Source organism: Balaenoptera physalus (genome assembly GCF_965194825.1).
Source record: "Balaenoptera physalus genome assembly, chromosome: X".
In the NCBI taxonomy this organism is placed as follows: Eukaryota; Metazoa; Chordata; class Mammalia; order Artiodactyla; family Balaenopteridae; genus Balaenoptera; species Balaenoptera physalus.
The window spans coordinates 104,129,847-104,154,249 of record NC_138903.1 but is presented as its reverse complement, the minus strand read 5'-3'; the positions used below and the strand labels follow the sequence as shown (position 1 = coordinate 104,154,249).

Genomic DNA, 24,403 nt, shown 5'->3' with positions numbered 1-24,403 from the left:
AGAGACTCCACTCTTGGAGGGCACACACAAAATACTGTGCACATCAGGACCCAGGGGAAGGAGTAGTGACCCCATAGGAGACTGAACCAGACCTACCTGCTAGTGTTGGAGGGCCACCTGAAAAGGCAGGGGGTGGCTGTGTCTCACCGTGAGGACAAGGACACTGGCAGCAGAAGTTCTGGGAAGTCCTCCTTGGCGTGAGCCCTCCCAGAGTCTGCCATTAGCCCCACCAAAGACCCCGGCTAGGCTCCAGTGTTGGGTCGCCTCAGGCCAAACAACCAACAGGGAGGGAACCCAGCCCCACCCATCAGCAGACAAGTGGATAAAAGTTTTACTGAGCTCTGCCCACCAGAGCAACAGCCAGCTCTACCCACCACCAGTCCCTCCCATCAGGAAACTTGCACAAGCCTCTCAGATAACCTCATCCACCAGAGGGCAGACAGCAGAAGCAAGAAGAACTACAATCATGCAGCCTGTGGAACAAAAACCACATTCACAGAAAGTAGACAAGATGAAAAGGCAGAGGGCTATGTACCAGATGAAGGAACAAGATAAAACCCCAGAAAAACAACTAAATGAACTGGAGACAGGCAACATTCCAGAAAAAGAATTCAGAATAATGATAGTGAAGATGATCCAGGACCTCAGAAAAAGAATGGAGGCAAAGATCGAGAAGATACAAGAAATGTTTAACAAAGACCTAGAAAAATTAAAGAACAAACAAACAGATGAACGATACAATAACTGAAATAAAAAATACACTAGAAGGAATCAATAGCAGAATAACTGAGGCAGAAGAACGGATAAGTGACCTGGAAGACAGAATGGTGGAATTCACTGCTGCGGAAAAGAACAAAGAAAAAAGAATGAAAAGAAATGAAGACAGCCTAAGAGACCTCTGGGACAACATTAAACATAACAACATTTGCATTATAGGGGTCCCAGAAGGAGAAGAGAGAGAGAAAGGACCAGAGAAAATATTTGAAGAGATTATAGTCAAAAACTTCCCTAACATGGGAAAGGAAATAGCCACCCAGGTCCAGGAAGCGCAGAGAGTCCCATACAGGATAAACCCAAGGAGAAACACGCCAAGACACATAGTAATCAACTTGGCAAAAATTAAAGACAAAGAAAAATTATTGAAAGCAGCAAGGGAAAAACGACAAATAACATACAAGGGAACTCCCATAAGGTTAACAGCTGATTTCTCAGTAGAAACTCTACAAGCCAGAAGGGAGTGGCATGATATACTTAAAGTGATGAAAGGGAAGAACCTACAACCAAGATTACTCTACCCGGCAAGGATCTCATTCAGACTCGATGGAGAAATCAAAAGCTTTACAGATAAGCAAAAGCTAAGAGAATTCAGCACCACCAAATCAGCTCTACAACAAATGCTAAAGGAACTTCTCTAAGTGGGAAACACAAGAGAAGAAAAGGCCCTACAAAAACAAACCCAAAACAATTAAGAAAATGGTCATAGGAACATACATATCGATAATCACCTTAAACGTGAATGGATTAAATGCTCCAACCAAAAGACACAGGCTCGCTGAATGGATACAAAAACAAGACCCATATATATGCTGTCTACAAGAGACCCACTTCAGACCTAGGGACACATACAGACTGAAAGTGAGGGGATGGAAAAAGATATTCCATGCAAATGGAAATCAAAAGAAAGCTGGAGTAGCAATACTCACATCAGATAAAATAGACTTTAAAATAAAGAATGTTACAAAAGACAAGGAAGGACACTACATAATGATCAGGGGATCAATCCAAGAAGAGGGTATAACAATTATAAATATACATGCACCCAACATAGGAGCACCTCAACACATAAGGCAACTGCTAACAGCTATAAAAGAGGAAATCGACAGTAACACAATAATAGTGGGGGACTTTAACACCTCACTTAAACCAATGGACAGATCATTCAAACATTCCAACCAAAAACAGCAGATTACACTTTCTTCTCAAGTGTGCACAGAACATTCTCCAGGATTGATCACATCGTGGGTCACAAATCAAGCCTCACTAAATTTAAGAAAACTGAAATCATATCAAGCATCTTTTCTGACCACAATGATATGAGACTAGAAATCAATTACAGGGAAAAAAGCGTAAAAAAGACAAACACATGGAGGCTAAACAACACGTTACTAAATAACCAAGAGATCACTGAAGAAATCAAAGAGGAAATCAAAAAATACCTAGAGACAAATGACAATGAAAACACAACGATCCAAAACCTATGGGATGCAGCAAAAGCAGTTCTAAGAGGGAAGTTTATAGCAATACAATCCTACCTCAAGAAACAACAAACATCTCAAATAAACAATCTAACCTTACACCTAAACGAACTAGAGAAAGAAGAACAGACAAAACCCAAAGTTAGTAGAAGGAAAGAAATCATAAAGATCAGAGCAGAAATAGATGAAATAGAAACGAAGAAAACAATAGCAAAGATCAATAAAAAGAGAAGCTGGTTCTTTGAGAAGATAAACAAAATTGATAAACCATTAGCCAGACTCATCAAGAAAAAGAGGGAGAGGACTCAAATCATTAAAATTAGAAATGAAAAAGGAGAAGTTACAACAGACACCGCAGAAATACAAAGCATCCTAAGAGACTACTACAAGCAACTCTATGCCAATAAAATGGACAACCTGGAAGAAATGGACAAATTCTTAGAAAGGTATAACCTTCCAAGACTGAACCAGGAAGAAATAGAAAATATGAACAGACCAATCACAAGCACTGAAACTGAGACTGTGATTAAAACTCTTCCAACAAACAAAAGTCCAGGACCAGATGGCTTCACAGGTGAATTCTATCAAACATTTAGAGAAGAGCTAACACCCATCCTTCTCAAACTCTTCCAAAAAGTTGCAGAGGAAGGAACACTCCCAAACTCATTCTATGAGGCCAACATCACCCTGATACCAAAACCAGACAAAGATACTACAAAAAAAGAAAATTACAGACCAATATCACTGATGAATATAGATGCAAAGATCCTCAACAAAATACTAGCAAACAGAATCCAACAACACATTAAAAGGATCATACACCATGACCAAGTGGGATTTATCCCAGGGATGCAAGGATTCTTCAATATACGCAAACCAATCAATGTGATACACCATATTAACAAACTGAAGAAGAAAAACCATATGATCATCTCAATAGATGCAGAAAAAGCTTTTGACAAAATTCAACACCCATTTATGATAAAAACTCTCCAGAAAGTGGGCATAGAGGGAACCTACCTCAACATAATAATGGCCATATACGATAAACCCACAGGAAACATCATTCTCAATGGTGAAAAACTGAAAGCATTTCCTCTAAGATCGGGAACAAGACAAGGATGTCCACTCTCACCACTATTATTGAACATAGTTTTGGAAGTCCTAGCCACGGCAGTCAGAGAAGAAAAAGAAATAAAAGGAATACAAATTGGAAAAGAAGTAAAACTGTCACTGTTTGCAGATGACATGATACTATACATAGAGAATCCTAAAGATGCCACCAGAAAACTACTAGAGCTAATCAATGAATTTGGTAAAGTAGCAGGATACAAAATTAACGCACAGAAATCTCTTGCATTCCTATACACTAATGATGAAAAATCTGAAAGAGAAATTAAGGAAACACTCCCATTTACCACTGCAACAAAAAGAATAAAATACCTAGGAATAAACCTACCTAGGGAGACAAAAGACCTGTATGAAGAAAACTGTAAGACACTGATGAAAGAAATTAAAGATGTTACCAACAGATGGAGAGATATACCATGTTCTTGCATTGGAAGAATCAATATTGTGAAAATGACTATACTACCCAAAGCAATCTACAGATTCAGTGCAATCCCTATCAAACTACCACTGGCATTTTTCACAGAACTAGAACAAAAAATTTCACCATTTTTGTGGAAACACAAAAGACCCCAAATAGCCAAAGCAATCTTGAGAAAGAAAACGGAGCTGGAGGAATCAGGCTCCCTGACTTCAGACTATACTACAAAGCTACAGTCATCAAGACAGTATGGTACTGGCACAAAAAAAGAAACATAGATCAATGGAACAGGATAGAAAGCTCAGAGAGAAACCCACGCACATATGGTCACCTTACTTTTGATAAAGGAGGCAAAAATATACAATGGAGAAAAGACAGCCTCTTCAGTAAGTGGTGCTGGGAAAACTGGACAGCTACATGTAAAAGAATGAAATTAGAACACTCCCTAACACCATACACAAAAATAAACTCAAAATGGATTAAAGACCTAAATGTAAGGCCAGACACTATAAAACTCTTAGAGGAAAACATAGGAAGAACACTCTTTGACAGAAATCACAGCACGATCTTTTTTGATCCACCTCCTAGAGAAATGAAAATAAAAACAAAACTAAACAAATGGGACCTAATGAAACTTAAAAGATTTTGCACATCAAAGGAAAGTACAAGCAAGACGAATAGACAACCCTCAGAATGGGAGAAAATATTTGCAAACGAATCAACGGACAAAGGATTAATCTCCAAAATATATAAATAGTTCATGCAGCTCAATATTAAAAAAACAAACAACCCAATCCAAAAATACATACTTATTAAATAAATGAAATTAAATAGCTTTCTTGAACCAAGCATGATCTTACAAGTCAAAAAAATTAGATTCAGATCTAAGTTCTACCCATAACTAGTTTTGTGATCTTGGATGGGTCAGAGGCCCAGTCTCTAATCCACAGTATGGAATATCAACTACCTCACAGCACTGTTATTTTCAGTATTAACAAGGTAATTCTTATTATGTGGCACAAAATAAGTCTTCAACAAACAGAAAACCCACTATAAACATCAACTGTGCTAGATACTGAAGAGAAACAACAGTGAAGTAAGAGCTGATCCCTACTCTTGAGGTGCTTAGAATCTTGTTGCCAATAAGACGTAGAAGTGTACATAGATAAACAGTTAAGTAAAAAAGAAAGTTTAAGAAAAGAGCACACAGACAGATGAAGGCCTTAAGAACAAAAACTGAGGTTTCCTGGAGAAGAAATTCTGCCTTAAGACTCCAGCATGAATGTACAACAAGGTGACTAGAGTTAACAACGCTGCATTATATACTTGCAAGTCGCTAAGAGAGTAGATCTTAAATGTTCTCACCACAAAAAAAAGGTAACTATTTATGGTGATGAATGTGTTAATTACTCTTATTGTAGTAATCATTTCCCAATATGTAAGTATATCAAATCATCACTGTGTACACCTTAAACTTACACAATGTTTTAATTACATCTCGATAAAGCTGGGAAAAAAACCCCAAAAAACTTCAGTGTGACTCCGGCTGAGTTTTCAATGCCTGCCTTACAAATTTCAAATTTGCCTGCTCCAACAACTGTGTGAGCCAATTCCTTAAAATAAACCTCCTATGTACGTATTTCCTCTTGGTTCTGTTACTCTGGAGAACACTGACTGATACAGTGATCGATGGAGAATTAATATCTTCAGTTGGTGTTACATTTCACAAAAAATATTGGTTTGCTTTAAGAAAGTAAAATGAGTGCAGGGTTCCCAATTAGGTGCTTTGTGCTTCTTATTCTAGATGAAAACGATTATCAGATTAAGGACACTTTAAATTTCTATCTTCCGACAACTCAGATTTCACACAGGGTGGGGAGAGAGTACAAAGATACAACTGGGGCTCAATTCAAAACCAGACTACCAGGTGAGGCCCAGGCTTGTTCCAGGAGGTTAGAGAAAAACGTTATGAAATGCACCCATAACATCTAAACAAATATGTAGGAACATAATTCATAAATGGAGTGATTCAAAGCTGGAGCTCAGGGAAAGGTTGACTTGCCAATATATACCAGTGATATCTTCGTGATATAGTTAAAATATATGGGCATCACCGGTATCCTTGCTAGTATTTTGCTAACTCAGATGACTTTTCTCAATTTAAAGCTTTTAAATATTACTTTCCCCCACAAATTCTTAATATATTTTAGATTTTGATTACTGACAAATTTTAATACAAAGAAAGTGTAAGGAATCATGCAAAAATTCCAAAAACTGCTTCATGCTTCAAACACCTTAAATAAAATTTAAAATATCTCTTAAAAATTTTGCAAACTTCTAAGATATTTGATTGGTGGCAAAATAGCCCCTCTACTTTTAAATTTTGCTCTAAGGAAAAAAAAATTACAAAATGAAGACTTACCATTGATCTGCAGAATATAATTATTAAACCTAAATTAATAATTTCATGAATGTAGCAGATTATCCCCAAAACAGTCTTGATTAGATAGGTCAGACTTCACCTTTGTAGCTGAAGTCATATCCATTTTGCTGAGGATAGTTACTTTGTAAAACTATTTTATAAAAGAAGCAAATACAAGTATATAGACAGATCCAGATAGAAGCTGTTAAGTAATATAAACATTTTCTTATTAGCCTAATCTGACGTTTCTCTTTTTTAACTTTGATTAATTTGTAACTCCCACAAAGTATATACAAACATTCAAACACCTGACTGTGACAATCATACAAATAAAACATTTGTTTTTATCCTAAAATAGTTACATAGAATACAAAATTCAAATAAGAATTTCTTACTTTAGGACTTCTATGGTGGCGCAGTGGTTAAGAATCCACCTGCCAATGCAGGGGACATGTGTTCGATCCCTGGTCCGGGAAGATCCCACATGCCACGGAGCAACTAAGCCCGTGTGCCAAAACTACTAAGCCCACATGCTGCAACTACTGAAGCCTGTGCGCCTAGAGCCTGTGCTCCGCAACAAGAGAGGCCCATGCACCGCAACGAAGAGTGGCCCCTGCTCGCCGCAACTAGAGAAAGCCCGTGCACAGAAACGAAGACCCAACGCAGCCAAAAAATAAGAATTTCTTACTTTAGACCATGAAAGATCAAGGAGATCAGCAGTATGTCCTTTATATTTGCAAAACGGCCGTTGTCGAAATGGTGCATTTTTATCATCTGGGTCTTCATCAGCTCCACTGCATACCTATTTAGACATGAAAACAAATGTTAAAACTAGAAAAACAAAAGCTTCATACTCTTCCCACCCCATTTGTTCTCTCATCATTTTATATGATGCCTGATTGAAATCTTGATCCACTAAAAGCTGACTCCCCTTTATGTTGAATCTACTACTTATTACTTCCTCACCTCCTTGTCCTAATAAACCAGGATCATCCCTGAAGACATCGTGCTATCACAATCTTTCCCTCCCTAACAGAGACCCCACTTTGTCCTTTTTTGAGCATCTCTTCCTTTAGGAGAGGTGGGAGCCAGCACCAGGGGGTGATCACGATTGGTCTAAGCTAATTAAGATGAGCTCACTCCCCTTTCCAGTGATGACTGGCTTAGGCATGGGCATATGCTATAATTTTCATCAAACAGACATGAAGGCAAGTCCATCTGGGGGATGAGGTGATAGGGGAGGCTTCTAGAAAGATTTCCTCACTCTTAAAAGGGGGTATACTAAAAGGACCTTCCTCTTTCCTGCCTCTGAACATTGTTGTCTGCATGTGACACCTAAGACAGTAGTAGTCATCTTACTACCATGAGGGGACCAAGCCCAGGAGAACAATAGATAAAGAACAGCAAAGCAAGAGGATGGAAGGACCTCGTGTTCCTGATGACACTACTGAGCTGCTGAATTAACCAACCCTAGAGCCGCCTTACCTCCAGACTGGCTTCCTCATTGTTAAGCCATTTTCAGTTGGATTTCTGTTATTTGAAGTCAAAAGCATCCTGACAGGTAGAGGTAGGTAGAAAATAATGCCATACATGTGTGCCGTGCATTTAGTTTACAACATGCTTTTGTATTCATTACCTGAATAAATCCTAACGACTCTGTGAGGTAGGTATTACCATTATGAGGATGAAGAAATTAAGAAAAAAAACTGAGAATCAAAGAGGTCAAAATAACATATTAAAAGTCACGCAGCCACCTGTAAACAGCAGAACCAAAGCAAAGGTACAAGTCATCTAACTGTAAGTCCAGAGGTTGTTCCTCAAATGTTTTAGAGGATGTCACTTGAGCAAAAATACGGAATGTTAGCTAAGCCTTGCATATTTAGGGAAGGGTAGGTAAGATGATGAGGATGGAGAAAAACGTATATGGAGATAAAGCAGGGGATTAGGGTAGAAAGGTACTTTGAGACCAGATCATAAAGAGCCTTGGATTTGTGGCTTAAAAATTCAGACATTCTAAGGTGATGGAGAGCCAACACAGGTTTCTGAAAAGGAAAAATAACACAGTCTGACTGGGGCTTTAGAAAGAGAATGCTGGGCAATAATGTAAAAGATGGTTTGGAAAGAGAGTCGGGGCAGGAAAAGCAGTCAGTAAGTTTAAGTAAGAATAACGAGGGCTTAAATAGGACAGTAGCCATGGGGATAGATTAAAACTACCACTGCTATCTGTTAACAACTTTACGGTTTATAAAAACATCTTCACATTCACTGTGGAGGTAGACCAGCAACACAGATGCCCTGACCCTTTGCCAAACACTCCTTATCCTAGATGATTACAGGTACTTCCCCTAATTTTACTGCTAGATTAGTGAGCACTGCTGGAAGACAAAACTAAACAGGCTTCTTGCCCTGTTACATAAAATTCAACTTTTTGTTTAATAATCATTTTCATTTCATTAACTCCTCAGCATATTTCCCCTAGCTGTGATCCCAGATCTTTTTTTTCCTCCTTAATCATCCATTTTCTTTTCATTGTACTCTACATATTTTCAAAATACTTAAATAATGTATTTTTGATTATAAAGTAATATACATGCTCAGTATAGACAATTCAGAAAACACAGAAAGTAGAAAAACTAAAATTAAAACCACCTATAATCTGCTAAAATTTTGGCCATCTTCAATCTTTCATTTTTTAAAAACATAATTGAAATCACATTGTACACATGATTCAGTATCTTCCTTTTTATTTTACATGAGCACTTTCTGTATTTCACTCTTTGGAAACATTTACTAGCTGCATATGGATGCACCATAATTTAATCATTTCCAATTTGTTGGTAATTTAGACATTTCCAATTTTTTGCTAAATAGCAATTCAACAAACATCCTGGAGCGTGAACCTTTATCCCTATTTTATTATTTGTTTATCCTAATAGAAGGGTCAAAAGGCTTAAACCATAGACTTTTATAGTATCTTCTGTTGTTTGTCTTAATAAAATCAGGTAAGTTTATTAAAGAAAATTTTAGAAATACAGAGAAGTATAAAGAATCAAATAAAAAAATGAGCTAAAACCCTACCAGCTAGTGATAACTAGTTATAATTTAGTGTATTTCTTTAAAATTTTAAAATCTATAAATATTTATAGATATCTTTAGTCAAGATTAGGATATTATATCTATTTTTTCATTCTATTTTCACTTTACAATTTATTTAGAATATTTTAAATGTCATCAAGTAGTCTTTGAAAAGAATTTAAGGACTGCATAGTATTATACTGTATGGATTATACCATAGTTTTTATTTTCCAACTATTAAAAATTCAGTTTGTTTAAATTTTAGCTACTGTGAGAACATTAATATGAAAATCCTCTTACATCTTTGGGCATACATGATCATTTCTTTATGATAGATTTTTAAAGGGAGAATTACCAAGTGAAATGTTATATATTTTATCTATATCTATATCTCTCTGAATAGATATCTATATGTAGAGAGATATTTATATCTCTATGTAAATATAATGTATATATAAAACTTTATTATGAACAGTTCAAATATACATAAAAGTAGACAGTATAATGAACCCCATGCATCCATCACCTGTTTTAATGATTATCAACATTTTATTCACCTTGTTTTTTCAATCCTCCCACTTTTATGTATTTGCTTATTTTTGCTGGAGCAGTTAAAGCAAAATCTAAACATCATTCATTTTATCTGTAAATATTCTATATGTATCTCTAACTAGTAATCTTTTAAATTTAACTACCATTATCATACCTAAAAAAATACCATCTGTATCATCAAATATCAAATCCATATCCAAATATCCAGATTATCTAAAAATGTCACTTAAAGTTGGATTGCTTTGAAAACTTGTAAGCCTTTTGATATTTATTAACACTTAGTATATACCAGATATGGTATGTTACTTGAAATACCAAAATAAATATTTCTTATCTGCTTATAATCTATTCTCAGTATTTAAAAGCCAGAATAAAATATGTCAGATTATCATTCTCTGTTCAAAAACCCTCCATTGGCTTCTTTCTCAGAGCAAAAGCCAAAGTCCTTGCAGTGGCCTACACCTTATGACTGGCCCATCTACACCTCCGTGACTTCATTTTCTACTACTCATCTCCTTGCTCACTGGCTCCAGTTACCCAGGCCTCAGTGCTATTTCCTGAACATACCAGGACTCCTGCCTTATCACAGTTTCACTCGCCTCCACCTGGAATGTTCTTCTCCTCCAGATAACCAGATGATCCCTCTCTCACCTCCTTCAGATTCTCCTCAAATGACAACTTCTCAGTGAAGCTTTGCTTGTCCACCATATTTACCTCCTGTCACCCCGCTTTATCTGCTTTATTTTTCTCCACGAAATTTATCACCTTCTAATATATTACAAAATTTACTTGTTTTGTTTCTGTCTCCCACCACTAGAATAAGCTTCATAACAATAGATTTTTTTTTGTTTCTTCTGTTCACTACTATATCCCCAACTCTTAGAACAATGATAAATACACTCAATAAATATTTGTGGACTAAATGAAGACATAGTGCCAGACCTACAGATGCCAACTAGTGGAGCATAATGGTTAAGGGCATAAGCTCTAAAGACAGATCAGAGCTGGGTTCTAATTCTGTTGCTGTATCTACCAACTGTGTGAAACTGGTGTGTTACTCAATATCTCTAAGCATTTTCTTCATCTGTAAAATAGGGTTCTTAATAGTACTTCACAACACTACCAGGGTTGTTGTGAGGTGAAGTAAGACATAAAATGTACTTAGCAAAGTACATGGCACATAGTAAGGGCTCATAAAATGTTAGCTGTTGTTACATAAATTGATATAGTATACAGTAAGTGCTTTTAACAGAACTATGGGCAAAGTACCATGGGAACAGTGAGGGAGCATATGAATAAATTACTAGGTGAAGCAAGGAATGTTTCAGTGAGGGGATGAGTCTTAAATGAATTTGCCAGGCAAAGGGGAACTGCATATGTATTGTTAAGTACATGGAATCAACAAAGGGTCTGACATTTTTGTTGGGGCATGAACAACCAAGTGGCTCAGAACATAAGGTCTGAGAGAGGGAAGGGTGGGAAATAACAATGAGAGCTGAGGTCAGGCTGATCTCTGAAAGACTGAGTCATCTAAGGAATTTAGACTTAATTCTATAGGAAAAAAGACAGCCAAAAGGAGTGCTTAAAACAGGAGAGTAACATGATGAGACTTGTTTTACAGGAAAGTAATTCTGCTGGCATAATTTTATCCATAATTCTGTGGATAAAAGACTGGAATCTGGGAGAACAGCTATAGTGGTCCAAGTAAGAGATAAAGGCCTGGATTGTAACAGTGGAAATGAAAGAAATGGCCAGATTCCAAAGACATTTCTGAGACCAAGCGGGCAGGATCTGGTAAATGAGCAGACACTGAAGGGAGAGGAGAGAGTGAAAAGTGATCACAGTTTCTAACTCAGGAGATGGTATGGGTGTTAAATAATGAACTGATATCAAGTATGCATACCATCAAAGGAGTGGTTTTCTCAGGAAAATGATACTTAATTCTGTTTTGGGCATATATTATCGGGTTGGCCAGAAGGTTCGTTTGGTTTTTCCCATAAGATGGCTCTAGTAGCACTTAGTTGTCTTTAACTTCATTTGAAACAATTTTATTAGATTGTATGTGACAGCTGTCATATCAGCGTGCATTTAAAAAAAGACTTATCAAAATTGGTGAATTTTTGTGTAGCCATTTTAATATTGAAGATGGAAGAAAAAAAGCAACGTTTTTGGCATATTATGTTTTATTATTTCAAGAAAGGTGAAAACACAACCGAAACGCAAAAAAGGATTTGTGCAGTGTATGGAGAAGGTGCTGTGACTGATCGAACGTGTCAAGAGTGGTTTGCGAAGTTTTGTGCTAGAGATTTCTCGCTGGTCGATGCTCCAAGGTTGGCTAGACCAGTTGAAGTTCATAGCGATGAAATTGAGACATTTATTGAGAACAATCAATGTTATACCATGCGGGAGATAGCTGACATACTCAAAATATCCAAATCAAGCGTTGAAAATCATTTGCACCAGTTTGATTATGTTCATCGCTTTGATGTTTGGGTTCCACGTAAGTTAAGCGGAAAAAAAATTCTTGACAGTATTTCTGCATGCAATTCTCTACTTAAACGTAATGAAAACGTTCTGTTTTTAAAACAAATTGTGACAGGAGATGAAAAGTGGATACCGTACAATAATGTGGAATGGAAGCGATCGTGGGGCAAGCGAAATGAACCACCACCAACCACACCAAAGGCCGGTCTCCATCCAAACAAGGTGATGTTATGTATATGGTGGGATTGGAAGGGAGTCCTCTATTATGAGCTCCTTCCAGAAAACCAAACGATTAATTCCAACAAGTACTGCTCCCAATCAGACCAACTGAAAGCAGCACTCGACGAAAAGCGTCCAGAATTAGTCAACAGAAAATGCATAATCTTCCATCAGGATAACGCAAGACTGTATGTTTCTTTGATGACCAGGCAAAAACTGTTAGGGCTTGGCTGGGAAGTTCTGATTCATCCACCATATTCACCAGACATTGTGCCTTTGGATTTCCATTTATTTAGGTCTTTACAAAATTCTGTTAAAGGAAAAAATTTCAATTCCCTGGAAAACTGTAAAAGGCACCTGGAACAGTTCTTTGCTCAAAAAGATAAAAAGTTTTGGGAAGACGGAATTATGAAGTTGCCTGAAAAATGGCAGAAGGTAGTGGAACAAAAGGGTGAATACGTTGTTCAATAAAGTCCTTGGTGAAAATGAAAAATGTGTCTTTTATTTTTACTTAAAAACTGAAGGCACTTTTTGGCCAATGCAATATCATTGTTGATGTCTGTCTTCTCCCATGCATTGCTCGTTGGTATGAATTATCCATTGCATCTTTATATTTTCAGTGCCTAACACACTGTCGACGTTTAAAAATTGCTTGTTGATTGAACCAAATCTAAATCAGTGCATATTTTTAATAAATACCACATATGTACAATTTCATAAAAATTCCCTCTCATTCCCTTACAGTTAAGTCCTTTCATCCATTTTAGACTCTAATGATTTTGAAGGGGATCAGAATATGTCACCCCCAAATATGCCCCTTTGCCTAAGGATTATTTTGAGCTGAAGGCAACTAAGAGGAAACAGACACAAGAAAAAGTCTCTGCCCTCCCCCTTTCTACCTGAAAGCAGAGCATAAAATGCCCTTTGTGAAGGTGTCTCCCCCTCACCTCTCCCTTACCAGGAAGAGGAGAATCAATCTTATCTGCCTAAACAGAACCTTACTAAATTACCCTTATCTTCCATTAGTTTCCCCCAGTAGATTTACCTTCCCACAATTTACCGCCCCTAAAAGCCTAAACTTCTTTTTCTTTATCTTGTCACTTTTCCACAAATTTCTTGCTCTTTGTTAAAATGATATATAAGTGCCTAGGTCTAACAGCTTCTTTGGGTCTTCACTATTCCTCTAGGAAGGCCTCCATATGCATACGTAATAAACCGTTTCTCCTCTTAATCTGTCTTTTGTTAGGTTATTTCGTAGTTCCCAGCCACAGAACCTAAGAGGGTAGAGGAAATTTTTTTCCTCCCCTACAATCTACTCTCAAAAATTCTAAGCCGAAGTTAAATGTTGTAACACCCATATTGATATTCCACTAATCAAGTGCACCAAACAGATTTATCCAAGAAAAACATTAATTTTTAGGTAGATAGCATATTTACAACTTCCAGTGTCAAGAAGAAATGTTACAAGTCTGTAGCATAATGGAGCAAACTAAATACGCCGCTCTTCCTTACATTTACTGAGCTACTTTTGGAAATCAATAGAAACAGAGAGCATAAGAGCCAGAATTCTAGGCTTGGCATGACCAACGAGTAGGTGAGTGATCTTGGGTGCATCACTTTGTATGCCCAACTGTACAATAGGTACTTTTATGTATTCTATTTTACATGGATGCTAAGAAGGCAAGAGTAAAAACGTATCAAAAGAGATAAATATAAGATATCACTATCATGAGAAAAAAGAAAAAAAGAACACACATATCAGGGAAATAAACTCCACTGTGCTTACTGTGCCTCACTGCAGCAAGTACTAGGTTAAAGACAAAGGCATATGAAACAGAGGCTTCTTTTAACTGTCCCCATATAGAATGACAGAAGTGAAAGGAACCCCAAAGTATCTTTTCCTGAAAACAATAGATACAAATGATACTCAACTACTCCAGAAAAAAGGCTCAGTACTCCAGGGGCTCAGTACTTTTTGGGTCAAAGTACTACTACGCTCATTTTTTTTTTTTTTTGGCCACACCACGAGGCATGTGGGATATTAGTTGCCCGACCAGGGATAGAACCCATGCCCCCTGCGTTGGAAGCGCGGAGTCCCAACCCACTGCACCTCCAGGGAAGTCCCTATGCTCCTCATTTAAAAGGTGTTCTATTCAAACAAGATTGGGAGTTACTTAGGGGTATTTTTGGGGGGGGGGGGGCGGGGATGGAAGTAGTTAAGAATCTGTAAGTAGGATTGTTAAAATAAGCATAATATAAGATAGTACAAATAGTCTCTGTTTTTAATAGTAATCAAGGCCTGGAAACTTTATGGTAAATTAAACTAATAAAAGCAAATCCTTTTCCCCTAAAGCAAAGTGGTTAAAATTTTCACTGCTACATTAGTCAGTGAAGGCTTTATGGAGGAAGTGGGCCTTGAAGAATGGGCAAATTTTAAGTAGAAAAAAGGGAGACCGCAGGCATCCAGATAAGGGGAATAGGAATGAATGAAAGGCACGGAAGCAGGAATTCAACACTGATTTAGGCCTACCACAGTCAGGCATGGGGTTAGGTTCCAAGGATACTAAGATCTGTGAAGTACAGTTCTTTGCCTTAAATCAGCCCTGAGCCTAGCCAGAGGGACAAACTGCCAAGGAAGGCATGGTAAATAATATCAGTGTCAAAGTACATATGATGTACTGTCAGAACACAAGTGAGGAACAATTCTGTCTGCTTGATTCAGGGAAAATAATAAGAGAAGATAAGATATTTGAGCTGAATCTTGAAGGATGAGTAGGGCTTTGCCCTGTAAGGAAAGGGGACAGGGAGGGAATTCCTGGCAAAGCAAACAACATGAACAAAGACATGAAAGTGAAAGAGTGTTTAGGATACAGACCTATATCTGGCATGGCAAGTAGGATGCACAGGTACTAGGGAATTAGAGCTGAGTTAAAAAGGTAAGATGAGGTAATATCAGGAAGAATGGTGACAAGGAGCCACCAGAAGACTTTAAATCACAAAATGGCACAGATCTGTATTTTGACAAAAAAAAAAAAAAAAAGGGAATCTCCTGGAGGTCCAGTGGTTAGGACTCCATGCTTTCACTGCAGGGGGCACAGGTTTGATCCCGCATGCCACGTGGTGTGGCCAAAAAAAAAAAAGCTGGTGGCAGTAGAGACCAGCGACAGAAAAACCAACTAGGAGGCTACAGCAAGCATTTAAATGAGTGTCAAGGACCTAGATGAGGTGAGTAATGAGGGGTCAGATTCCATGGGCATTTGTAGGAGGAGGTAGAGTGGATAGAATTTTTAACTAATTTAGTATGTGGGTAAGGAAGAAAAAGTAATAGAGTGTTTCTGAGTTAAAAAGGTAACTTATGGATGTTGATGCCATTAAAGAAGGCTCAAAACAGGAGAAGCAGGGTTGTGGGTAGATAATAATAAAACTATTTCTGTGAATGACCATTAATATCTAGCCAGTTGCTCAAGCTGGACACCTGGGAATCATCCTAGGCTGCTCACTTACTACCCCAGGTAGTCAGTCATTAAGTCCTTCTTTTATATTTCTCAAATTCAGCTCCTCTTTATGGTTTCTAGACTCACTGCTATCATAATCTACCATAATCGAAGTACCCATCTCTCTCTGGGGTTGAGAGCCTCTTAAGTGGTCTCCCTGTCTCTAGCCAGGAGCGCCCATCCAATCTATCTTTTACACTGCTACGAGAATGCTCATTCCAAAACAAAAATCTGAACACTTTAATTCAGCTTCTGACCCAAACCCCTCAAAGCCCATCTTCCCCTAGCGCCTTGAGGATAAAGTTCATATGTTTTGGTTTAACACAAAAAACCACTGAAAATACCAATCCTGCCTACCTTTCCTACAACTCTCACACATGTACCCTTTGCTCCAGCCGGGTAGTACCTTTAACATGCCATGTCGTTTCAGCCTCCATGCCTTTGCACTTGCTATTTGCTCTGATACGCCCCTTCCTTCCCTCACATAGTTGATTCCTCGTTCAAAGCCTCCAGGGAGCTTTTCCTGACACCCTGATTCATAAGGCTAACTTGTATACTTGCGTAGTATCATCTACAGAGTATTACCATCCAATGCTATAATTGCAGATATATCTATTTCACTGGTTAGCAAGGTCCCTGAGGCCAGAAAATAAGTCTCATTTGATTTTGCAGAGTCTAGCAGTGTCTGGCACATGTAACAGGCACTCAAAAAACATTTGTTGAGGGAGTTTAGTTTCAGACCTATTAAGTGATGTGCTTAAAGAACGTGTACGTGGAGAGAGCCTATATATACTATTATGTGAAAAGGGCAGCATGCACAATAAGATTTCACTGTTGTTTAAAAAACATAAAGCTATTGAAAGGAAACAAGAATTATGGAGCTAAAGCCAGTTCAGGATTGGAGGTAGCGAGTGAATATGTCAACTGAGAATAGCCAAAGGACAAAACCCAGAGAAACAGCAACATTTTAGGGGGTGGAAGAGGAAGAGACAGCAGGGATATAGGAAGAGAACAAGGAAAAACAGAAGCATGGAAAGCTGAGAGGAGTATGTTTAGGTAGGGAAAAATTAGTGTCAAATACTAGAGAGCCAATGAAATCCCAGGAAAGTACTGTTGAGCAGGTGGACATTTTAGGTTCTCTTTGTTTACATCGCCCTTGCCTTGTTGAATATACAAGAAGCACAGGGACAGCTTAGAATAATATTTTGCATTCCACTTTTTAGGTTTAAAACTAGTTATATTTAACCTTCCAGCTCTGAAACCAAATGAAAATCATTAAGATATTTTAAACTACCTGACACTGGGATAAAACATTTATTAAACCAAGAAGATGGAAAAATGAAAATATTTCAATATCTTTTTTCTTTCCTTAATTACCTTTAATTCAGGTGTCTGTTACTATTATTATTTTTAAAATATCTAACATGGATTTGAGGGGAGGGAATTTTTAAATTTAAGTTTACATTAGTATAGTAGCTTGAGCAATATTAGTTACTGTCTGACAATCCTTAAACATCACAATTTTTCATTTACCAATTCTAATAGAAAAAAACTCATTTCTAATGCATCTCAATTTTAAATGCTTTCTACTGTCTAACAATCTTTAAACATCACAATTTTTCACTTACCAATTCTAATAGAAAAAAACTCTCATTTCGAATGCATCTCAGTTTTAAATGCTTTCATGTACCTGTAATATCTGATAAACAATAAGGTACTTTATGGTAAAAAATTATAGTATGTAACAATAGTAACCATAAAATAATAAACATACCCCCGTATCTGTATCAGATTTTGATGAATTTAGACTTTCCTGAGAAGGTGATGGGGACACACGTCCTAAAACAACATAATAATTGTAAAAAGGCACGTATATATACAAGTGTACATACACACACACACACACACACACAACATCAATCAGAAATAATAATACAGTGACACCTAATTAAAAGTCATAGAATACATCATTCTGGAAAAATATATTTTTCTAAACAAGCGAAGCGTTAACTCTTAGGCACCAAAATATTTGTTTTTATCATTTTTATATAAAATATTTATAAAATGGCTTAACCATTTCCCCAATTAAAAAAAATACTGTTAAGTCCTCATTATTCATCGTGAAGACATTCTTGCCGATCGTAACAGGAAGATGAACACAGGGGCAGGAAGGGTCTGGGCTGGGGTAAGTCTCAATGGCCACTGAAAATAGTCTTTCTGCTCCAGGCAGGGCAATAAATGTATAATAAACATAGTTTTGTCAACTCATCATCATCTTGAATTATGTATTATAACATATTGCAAACAACCCCATGGGGCTACTAAAGTATATGGGCCTCGCTGGCCAGTTTAGTGGCTCTCCCTAGATCTCTGTGTTCCTCAAACTGCTGCTTCAACTACACTCTATACTCCTGCCCATACTACCTCTATTCTCATTTCTCCCATCCCTTAACTTCTTGTGTTCAGCCTTGGATGATTGGGTGGTGAGGGGTTTGTGGAGAAAATGTACTGCAGTTAAATAATGACAATAATTACAAGAAAAGAATCCCATAAACTTAAAGCTCCTATTTACATCAATTTTACACACTTTGCTGATAACATGATACAGAAATATTTTACATAGTTGTAATCGTTGTGTATACACATCAAGTTCTGGGGTTTCTCTTTTCCATTTAACCTAGTTTCATATACCCTTTGATGTACTGACAAATCACATTTACTTTCCATGGCTATGTTTCCTTAATCATTCTTTACTTACTGGATGTATACACTATTCTCATTCTTTTTCTAGATTAATCAGATATTTCATTTTAACCTAAGATAGAACTGAAAGTTACCAGGGGAAACCACATAACTTTGTTCTCAGTAGTTGATGAATTTAACTCTGCAGTACACCTAAAAAGAGATAATGTCAAAAACTTTGTGGTAGCTTTTTTCACTGGGTTTAGATGCTTTTTGCTGTTGACCTCTGTTTTAAATTTGTGGCTTTTATGGAAAGTCGTGGTTGCTGCAAATGATTGCCAGATAAGAGGGTATCATTATACCTAAAATGTAAAAATCCCAGATGTCTCCAGGTTTTTTAAAACCCACCAATAAATGAAAAATACCTTCAGTATTGTATTTCATCCGCATATTGTTGAAATAGTCGAAAGCATTTTTTAAAGCCCATATTCTTACTACATTGTCTTGTCCAGCTGAGGCAAGTAATCTGCCACAGTGAGAAAATTTCATGGTCCAAACAGCTCCCTGTGAAAACAAAGGAAGGTTCAGAGTTACTACTTTAAAAGTTGAGACATTGTTTTTAAGCCAAAGAAAAAAATTATGCCAAATTACACATACAGTAAATCCCCTACATATGAACAAGTTCCATTCCGAGAGTGCATTCGTAAAACGTCAGCCTAGGTACCCAACTAACACAATCAACCATACAGTACTCTACTGTAATAGGTTTATAATACTTTTCACACAAATAATACATAAACAACACACACAAAAAATAAAGAAAACATTTAAAATCTTACAGTACAGTGCACCTTGAAAAGCACAGTACAGTACCAGCTACATCACCGCTGCTTTTACGCCTGTTTCCGGACATCATGGGCTTGAAATAAAGATACTGTACTACTGTACTCTATACAGTACTGTACAGTAAAGTACACAAAAACACAACCACTTGTAGAGGATGCACACACGTGACAATGTACGCCAGACACGTGAACTAACTTACGTGATTGGACGTGTGAACGCATGTTCTCATCTTTGAAAGTTTGCAACTTCAAGGGTCGTATGTAGGGGACTTACTATACACTAAGATAATGCTCACATAACTAACACCACTTAAGGCCTTTAGAAGAGAGGGAAAAGATAGTTGCAGTTTGCATAATCTAAACTAACAACTTCAGGCTTCCCTGGTGGCGCAGTGGTTAGGAATCTGCCTGCCAATGCAAGGGACACGGGTTCGAGCCCTGGTCAGGGAGGATCCCGCATGCCGCGGAGCAGCTAAGCCCGTGCACCACAACTACTGAGCCTGCGCTCTAGAGCCGGTGAGCCACAACTACTGAAGCCTGTGCGCCTAGAGCCCGGGCACCGCAACAGGAGAAGCCACCACAATGAGAAGCCCGTGCACTCAACGAAGAGTAGTCCCTGCTCGCTGCAACTGGGGAGGGCCCACGCGCAGCAGCGAAGGCCGAACGCAGCCAAAAATTAAAAAAATAAAATAAATAAATTTATTAAAAAATAAAAATAAACTAACAACTTCAAGACCCAAAACCTTGTCCACATATTAATGGAAATGGGAGATCTGAGGTGGCCAGAAACCTTCATTGCAAAAGAACAAATCCTAGTCTGGGGTCCTCAGTCTCCTAGCTGAATATGAGGGCGAGTGGGATAGGAGGGGGCACAGACCTCAGAATAGCAATAACAACTCCTGACCAGGGCTGAGGGAAGAATAAGGCCCAGCTTAGCAGTGACCCTCACAGCACTGGTCATTTAGAAGTGTTGGAATGGTGTGGTCTCATTCTATTTTTCTCCCCAGAAAAAAGGTTTTACAGCATATGGCTAAAATTCCCAGACAGGCAGTACTAAAAACAGTGCGGAAGTATGTGTGTGTGTGGGGGCGGGCACAGTAAAGAATGTGAACGCTTAAATTGGAAAGGCCAAATCCTATTACAACAAATATTGTTATAACCACTATTATAACACACATCTACGCAGGTCAAAAAGATCATCCAAGTTAGAGGTAACAGTTTATTTACTGGAATAACATTCATTTCCACAAAATTCAAGTATGTTAAGAAATTTGTCATTTGGAGCCTACTGCAATGAGATTTACTTAAAACTGGAAATAATGAAAGAGAATCAATACAGTACAAGGAAATTCATCAGATTCCTTAAGGAAGTTACTATAATCAATTGAAACTTTTTAAAAAATTTATTTTATTGAAGTATAGTTGATTTACAATGTTGTGTTAATTTCTGCTGTACAGCACAGTGATTCAGTTATACATATACATTCTTTTTCATATTCTTTCCCATTATAGTTTATCACAGGATATTGAATATAGTTCCCTGTGCTATACAACTCAAACGTTTTATGTGTAGATTATAAGCACCAAAGTAAAGTCAAATCTGGCTGCCAACTGATATGTGTAAGCTAACTTTTAGATTTAAAATCTAAATAGATAAGTAGATTCCCTGATCAAAGACCAACAGTATCACTTACCCAGTTCTGAGTTTATTACTGCCTTCCCTGCGTTCCTAGCATTTTCAGGGGGTAACTGTAATGTATTTGTGAACTTTATATCTACTTTGGTACATTTTAACTCTGATAGACAACTTGTACCTCTACCTCTCTCCTTGTTCTGTCACTTTACAAAATATATTGAGCTTCTGAAATATTTGTATAAATTATTTAAAATATACCAGGGAGCATTTTAAACATTGTTCAAAGTGACAGATCACCCTTAACTGCTTTAAAGTTTGGTACCTTTCTCTGGTAAAAGAAAGTTTGCATAGCTTTCTTAATAATACAGGCCTAGAGTTTACTTATTCAATAAGTCACTTCTTGAACAATGATTCAGAGACAGACTTTGCATTACCTATTCATTAAATCATATTATTATCAATTCACTCTTCATGGCTCAGGCTAGCAAAATTACATACATAAGACATCAGCTTTATAGAAACCAAAGTATTTCTCTCAATGAAAACAGAATCAATCCTGAAAAATAAAAAGGTTGCTTACCATATGTTCACCACTAAGATCTTGTACCACTTTGATCTGATCAAAATCATAAGGTCCTTTGAAGCCATGTGCTGCTTTGAATTTAACTGGTCTTGTGTATGGCATTCCTTCATCATCACTTGATGAAGGATCATCTTGATCAGTATGAAACACTGAATAGAAAAGCAATAGAAATCATCACTAGCTAATGTAGATGTTGCTACGGTCATATTTTCATAAGTACTGCTTACCAAGAAAATTCATTAATTGGAAAAGCAAAATCTGTCTATTACTAAATAGCATATTGGTTAGCAGCATGGAATCTGGTACCAGATTGCCTGGGTCCAAATCCAGCTCTGCCATTTATTATCTGTGTGACTATGGGCAAGGTATTTGACCTTTCTGTGCCTCAGTTTTCTCATCTATAAAACGGGGATAATAATGGTACTTACCTCATAGAGTTTTTAAGAGGATTAAATGAGTTAACACAGGTGAAAGTGTTTGGAACAGTGTCTGGCACAGAATAAATACTATGTAAGTGTTTATTAAATAAAACAAATGAGCACAATTATAACAAAGGCATAGGAAGTTAAGGTGTGGAAATTCAGAAAATTTACCTAATTTTGAGAATATTTATAAACACTAAATAGCCTTACAAAACGAATTTACAACTGATTACTGAACACTCAACTCTTCCAGGTTGCTAGTCACAAAGTATGTACAAATTCATGTTTAAGATGTATAAATTCATTTTTCTTCCCACTCATAAAATTGATAGTGAGAGTAACATGATTTATCGAAATGCTAAGATATTAGCTATTAAGGTTTATTACTTTCAATAAAATAGAATGCTTCTTACAAACTACAGGCTAAATTTAAATGATTACAAATCAATTAAGTATTCAGTTGAAATGTTCTATTTCACTTACCTTCGTCTCTAACACTTTTAACTTTATTTACAGCACGTTCGCCGTATTCCTCAGCAAGGTGCTTTGCTCTCTTTACTGATTTTCCTAGGAACTTCTTTAGTTGAGTCCTTAACAAAAATACCAAAAACAAACAAACAAACAAACAAACAAGAAACCCAACCCAAATTACTTCTTATTAACTCAACTAATTGCAAAAGTTCAACAATTCACAGATAATCTCATGAGCTGTGACTGGTAAAGTGTATCATTTTGAAATAACTCCTTTTTTATATACATAGTAGGTCTTTGAGTTCCCAAATCCCTTGTTCTATGGAATAAATATACTCAAATAAATATGGCTACAAAAGAAATATAGGCAGTTCCCCCCAATGTACAATATCATATCCTCTAGAGCACTAGTTTTCAGTGGTGGATAATAATCACTTGGTGGGAACGGAGTGGGAGGGGAGTGTTTTAAAGTGCAGATACCTGGGCCCCGTCCCCGGACCATGTGATTTAGAGGGTCTGGGGGTGAGGCCATGAATCTGCAAGAGAATTGCTTTGAGAAGACTGCTCTAGGGAGTCATCCTTAAGAACATATTTTACCAATACAAAGAAACTGTAAAGAGGTATTTACTTATAAAATAAAATGCTTTGGTAGCCTAAGATGCCCCTTTCCCTTCTCTTTCCATTTGGGTATTAGCATGCAATATAGTTAGGCTGAGCTTTCCCAGTAGGTATTCCCAAACACAATGTAATGCAAATATGCATCTCAGGCTTCCATAAATAGGATTTATTTATTGCTTTTTCAATTATCTAAGTCTCAAATTTCATATATTAAAATTATAAAAAACAAAGCACCATACATGATATTTAAAACTGAACAAAATTTACAAACCAAGGGTAAATTTTTACCAATTCAAAGGAGCTCATGAAATTTAGGATAGTATTTGAAAAAGTTGCCAAGCATATATACAAAGATGTTCACTGCAATATTGTTTAGAATAGATAAAAAGTAGAGATAAACTGAATTTTCATTAACAGAGGAATGGATAAATAAGTTATGGTATATCCTTACAATGGAATGCAATAAAATAAATCAGACTAACCTCAGTTCTTTTTTTAAAATAATTAATTAATTTATTTATTTATTTATTTTTGGCTGCTTTGGTTCTTCGTTGCTGTGCGCCACTTTCTCTAGTTGTGGCGAGCGGGGTCTACTCTTTGTTGTGGTGCACAGGCTTCTCATTGAAGTGGCTTCTCTTGTTGTGGAGCAGGGCTCTAGGTGTGCGGGTTTCAGTAGTTGTGGCACGTGGGCTCAGTAGTTGTGGCTCGTGGGCTCTAGAGCACAGGCTCAGTCATTGTGGTGCACGGGCTTAGTTGCTCCACAGCATGTAGGATCTTCCCAGACCAGGGCTCGAACCCGTGCCCCCTGCATTGGCAGGCAGATTCTTAACCACTGTGCCACCAGGGAAGCCCTAACCTCAGTTCTTGAAATGTACCAAGCTTTTAGTCACCTCAAGGCCTTTGGATGGGTGGTCATTTCTGCCTGGAACACTTCTCCCTTGGCTAATTTCTACTCATCTTTTAGGTCTCAGAACAAACAGCTGTCTTTTAAAAAAGCCCTCCTTGACTCTTTAGAACAGATTTTCCTGTTACACACTCCCATAGCACCCCATACATTCTTTTATAGTAATTACTACAAACATAGTTAGATTTATCT

At 37.2% G+C, this 24,403-nt stretch overlaps 1 protein-coding gene across 1 annotated transcript in view; it reads right to left on the bottom strand.

The window, feature by feature from the left end:
• WDR44 (WD repeat domain 44) overlaps positions 1-24,403 on the bottom strand; it is an 80,831-nt gene that overhangs the window by 13,824 nt on the left and 42,604 nt on the right. The window contains exons 9-13 of the mRNA XM_082445501.1: positions 22,702-22,808; positions 21,794-21,945; positions 19,158-19,296; positions 17,825-17,889; positions 6,915-7,028 (exon numbers count right to left, since the gene is read on the bottom strand). Of these exons, the coding sequence (XP_082301627.1) occupies positions 6,915-7,028; positions 17,825-17,889; positions 19,158-19,296; positions 21,794-21,945; positions 22,702-22,808 (577 nt within the window). The remainder of the gene's footprint in view (positions 1-6,914; positions 7,029-17,824; positions 17,890-19,157; positions 19,297-21,793; positions 21,946-22,701; positions 22,809-24,403) is intronic.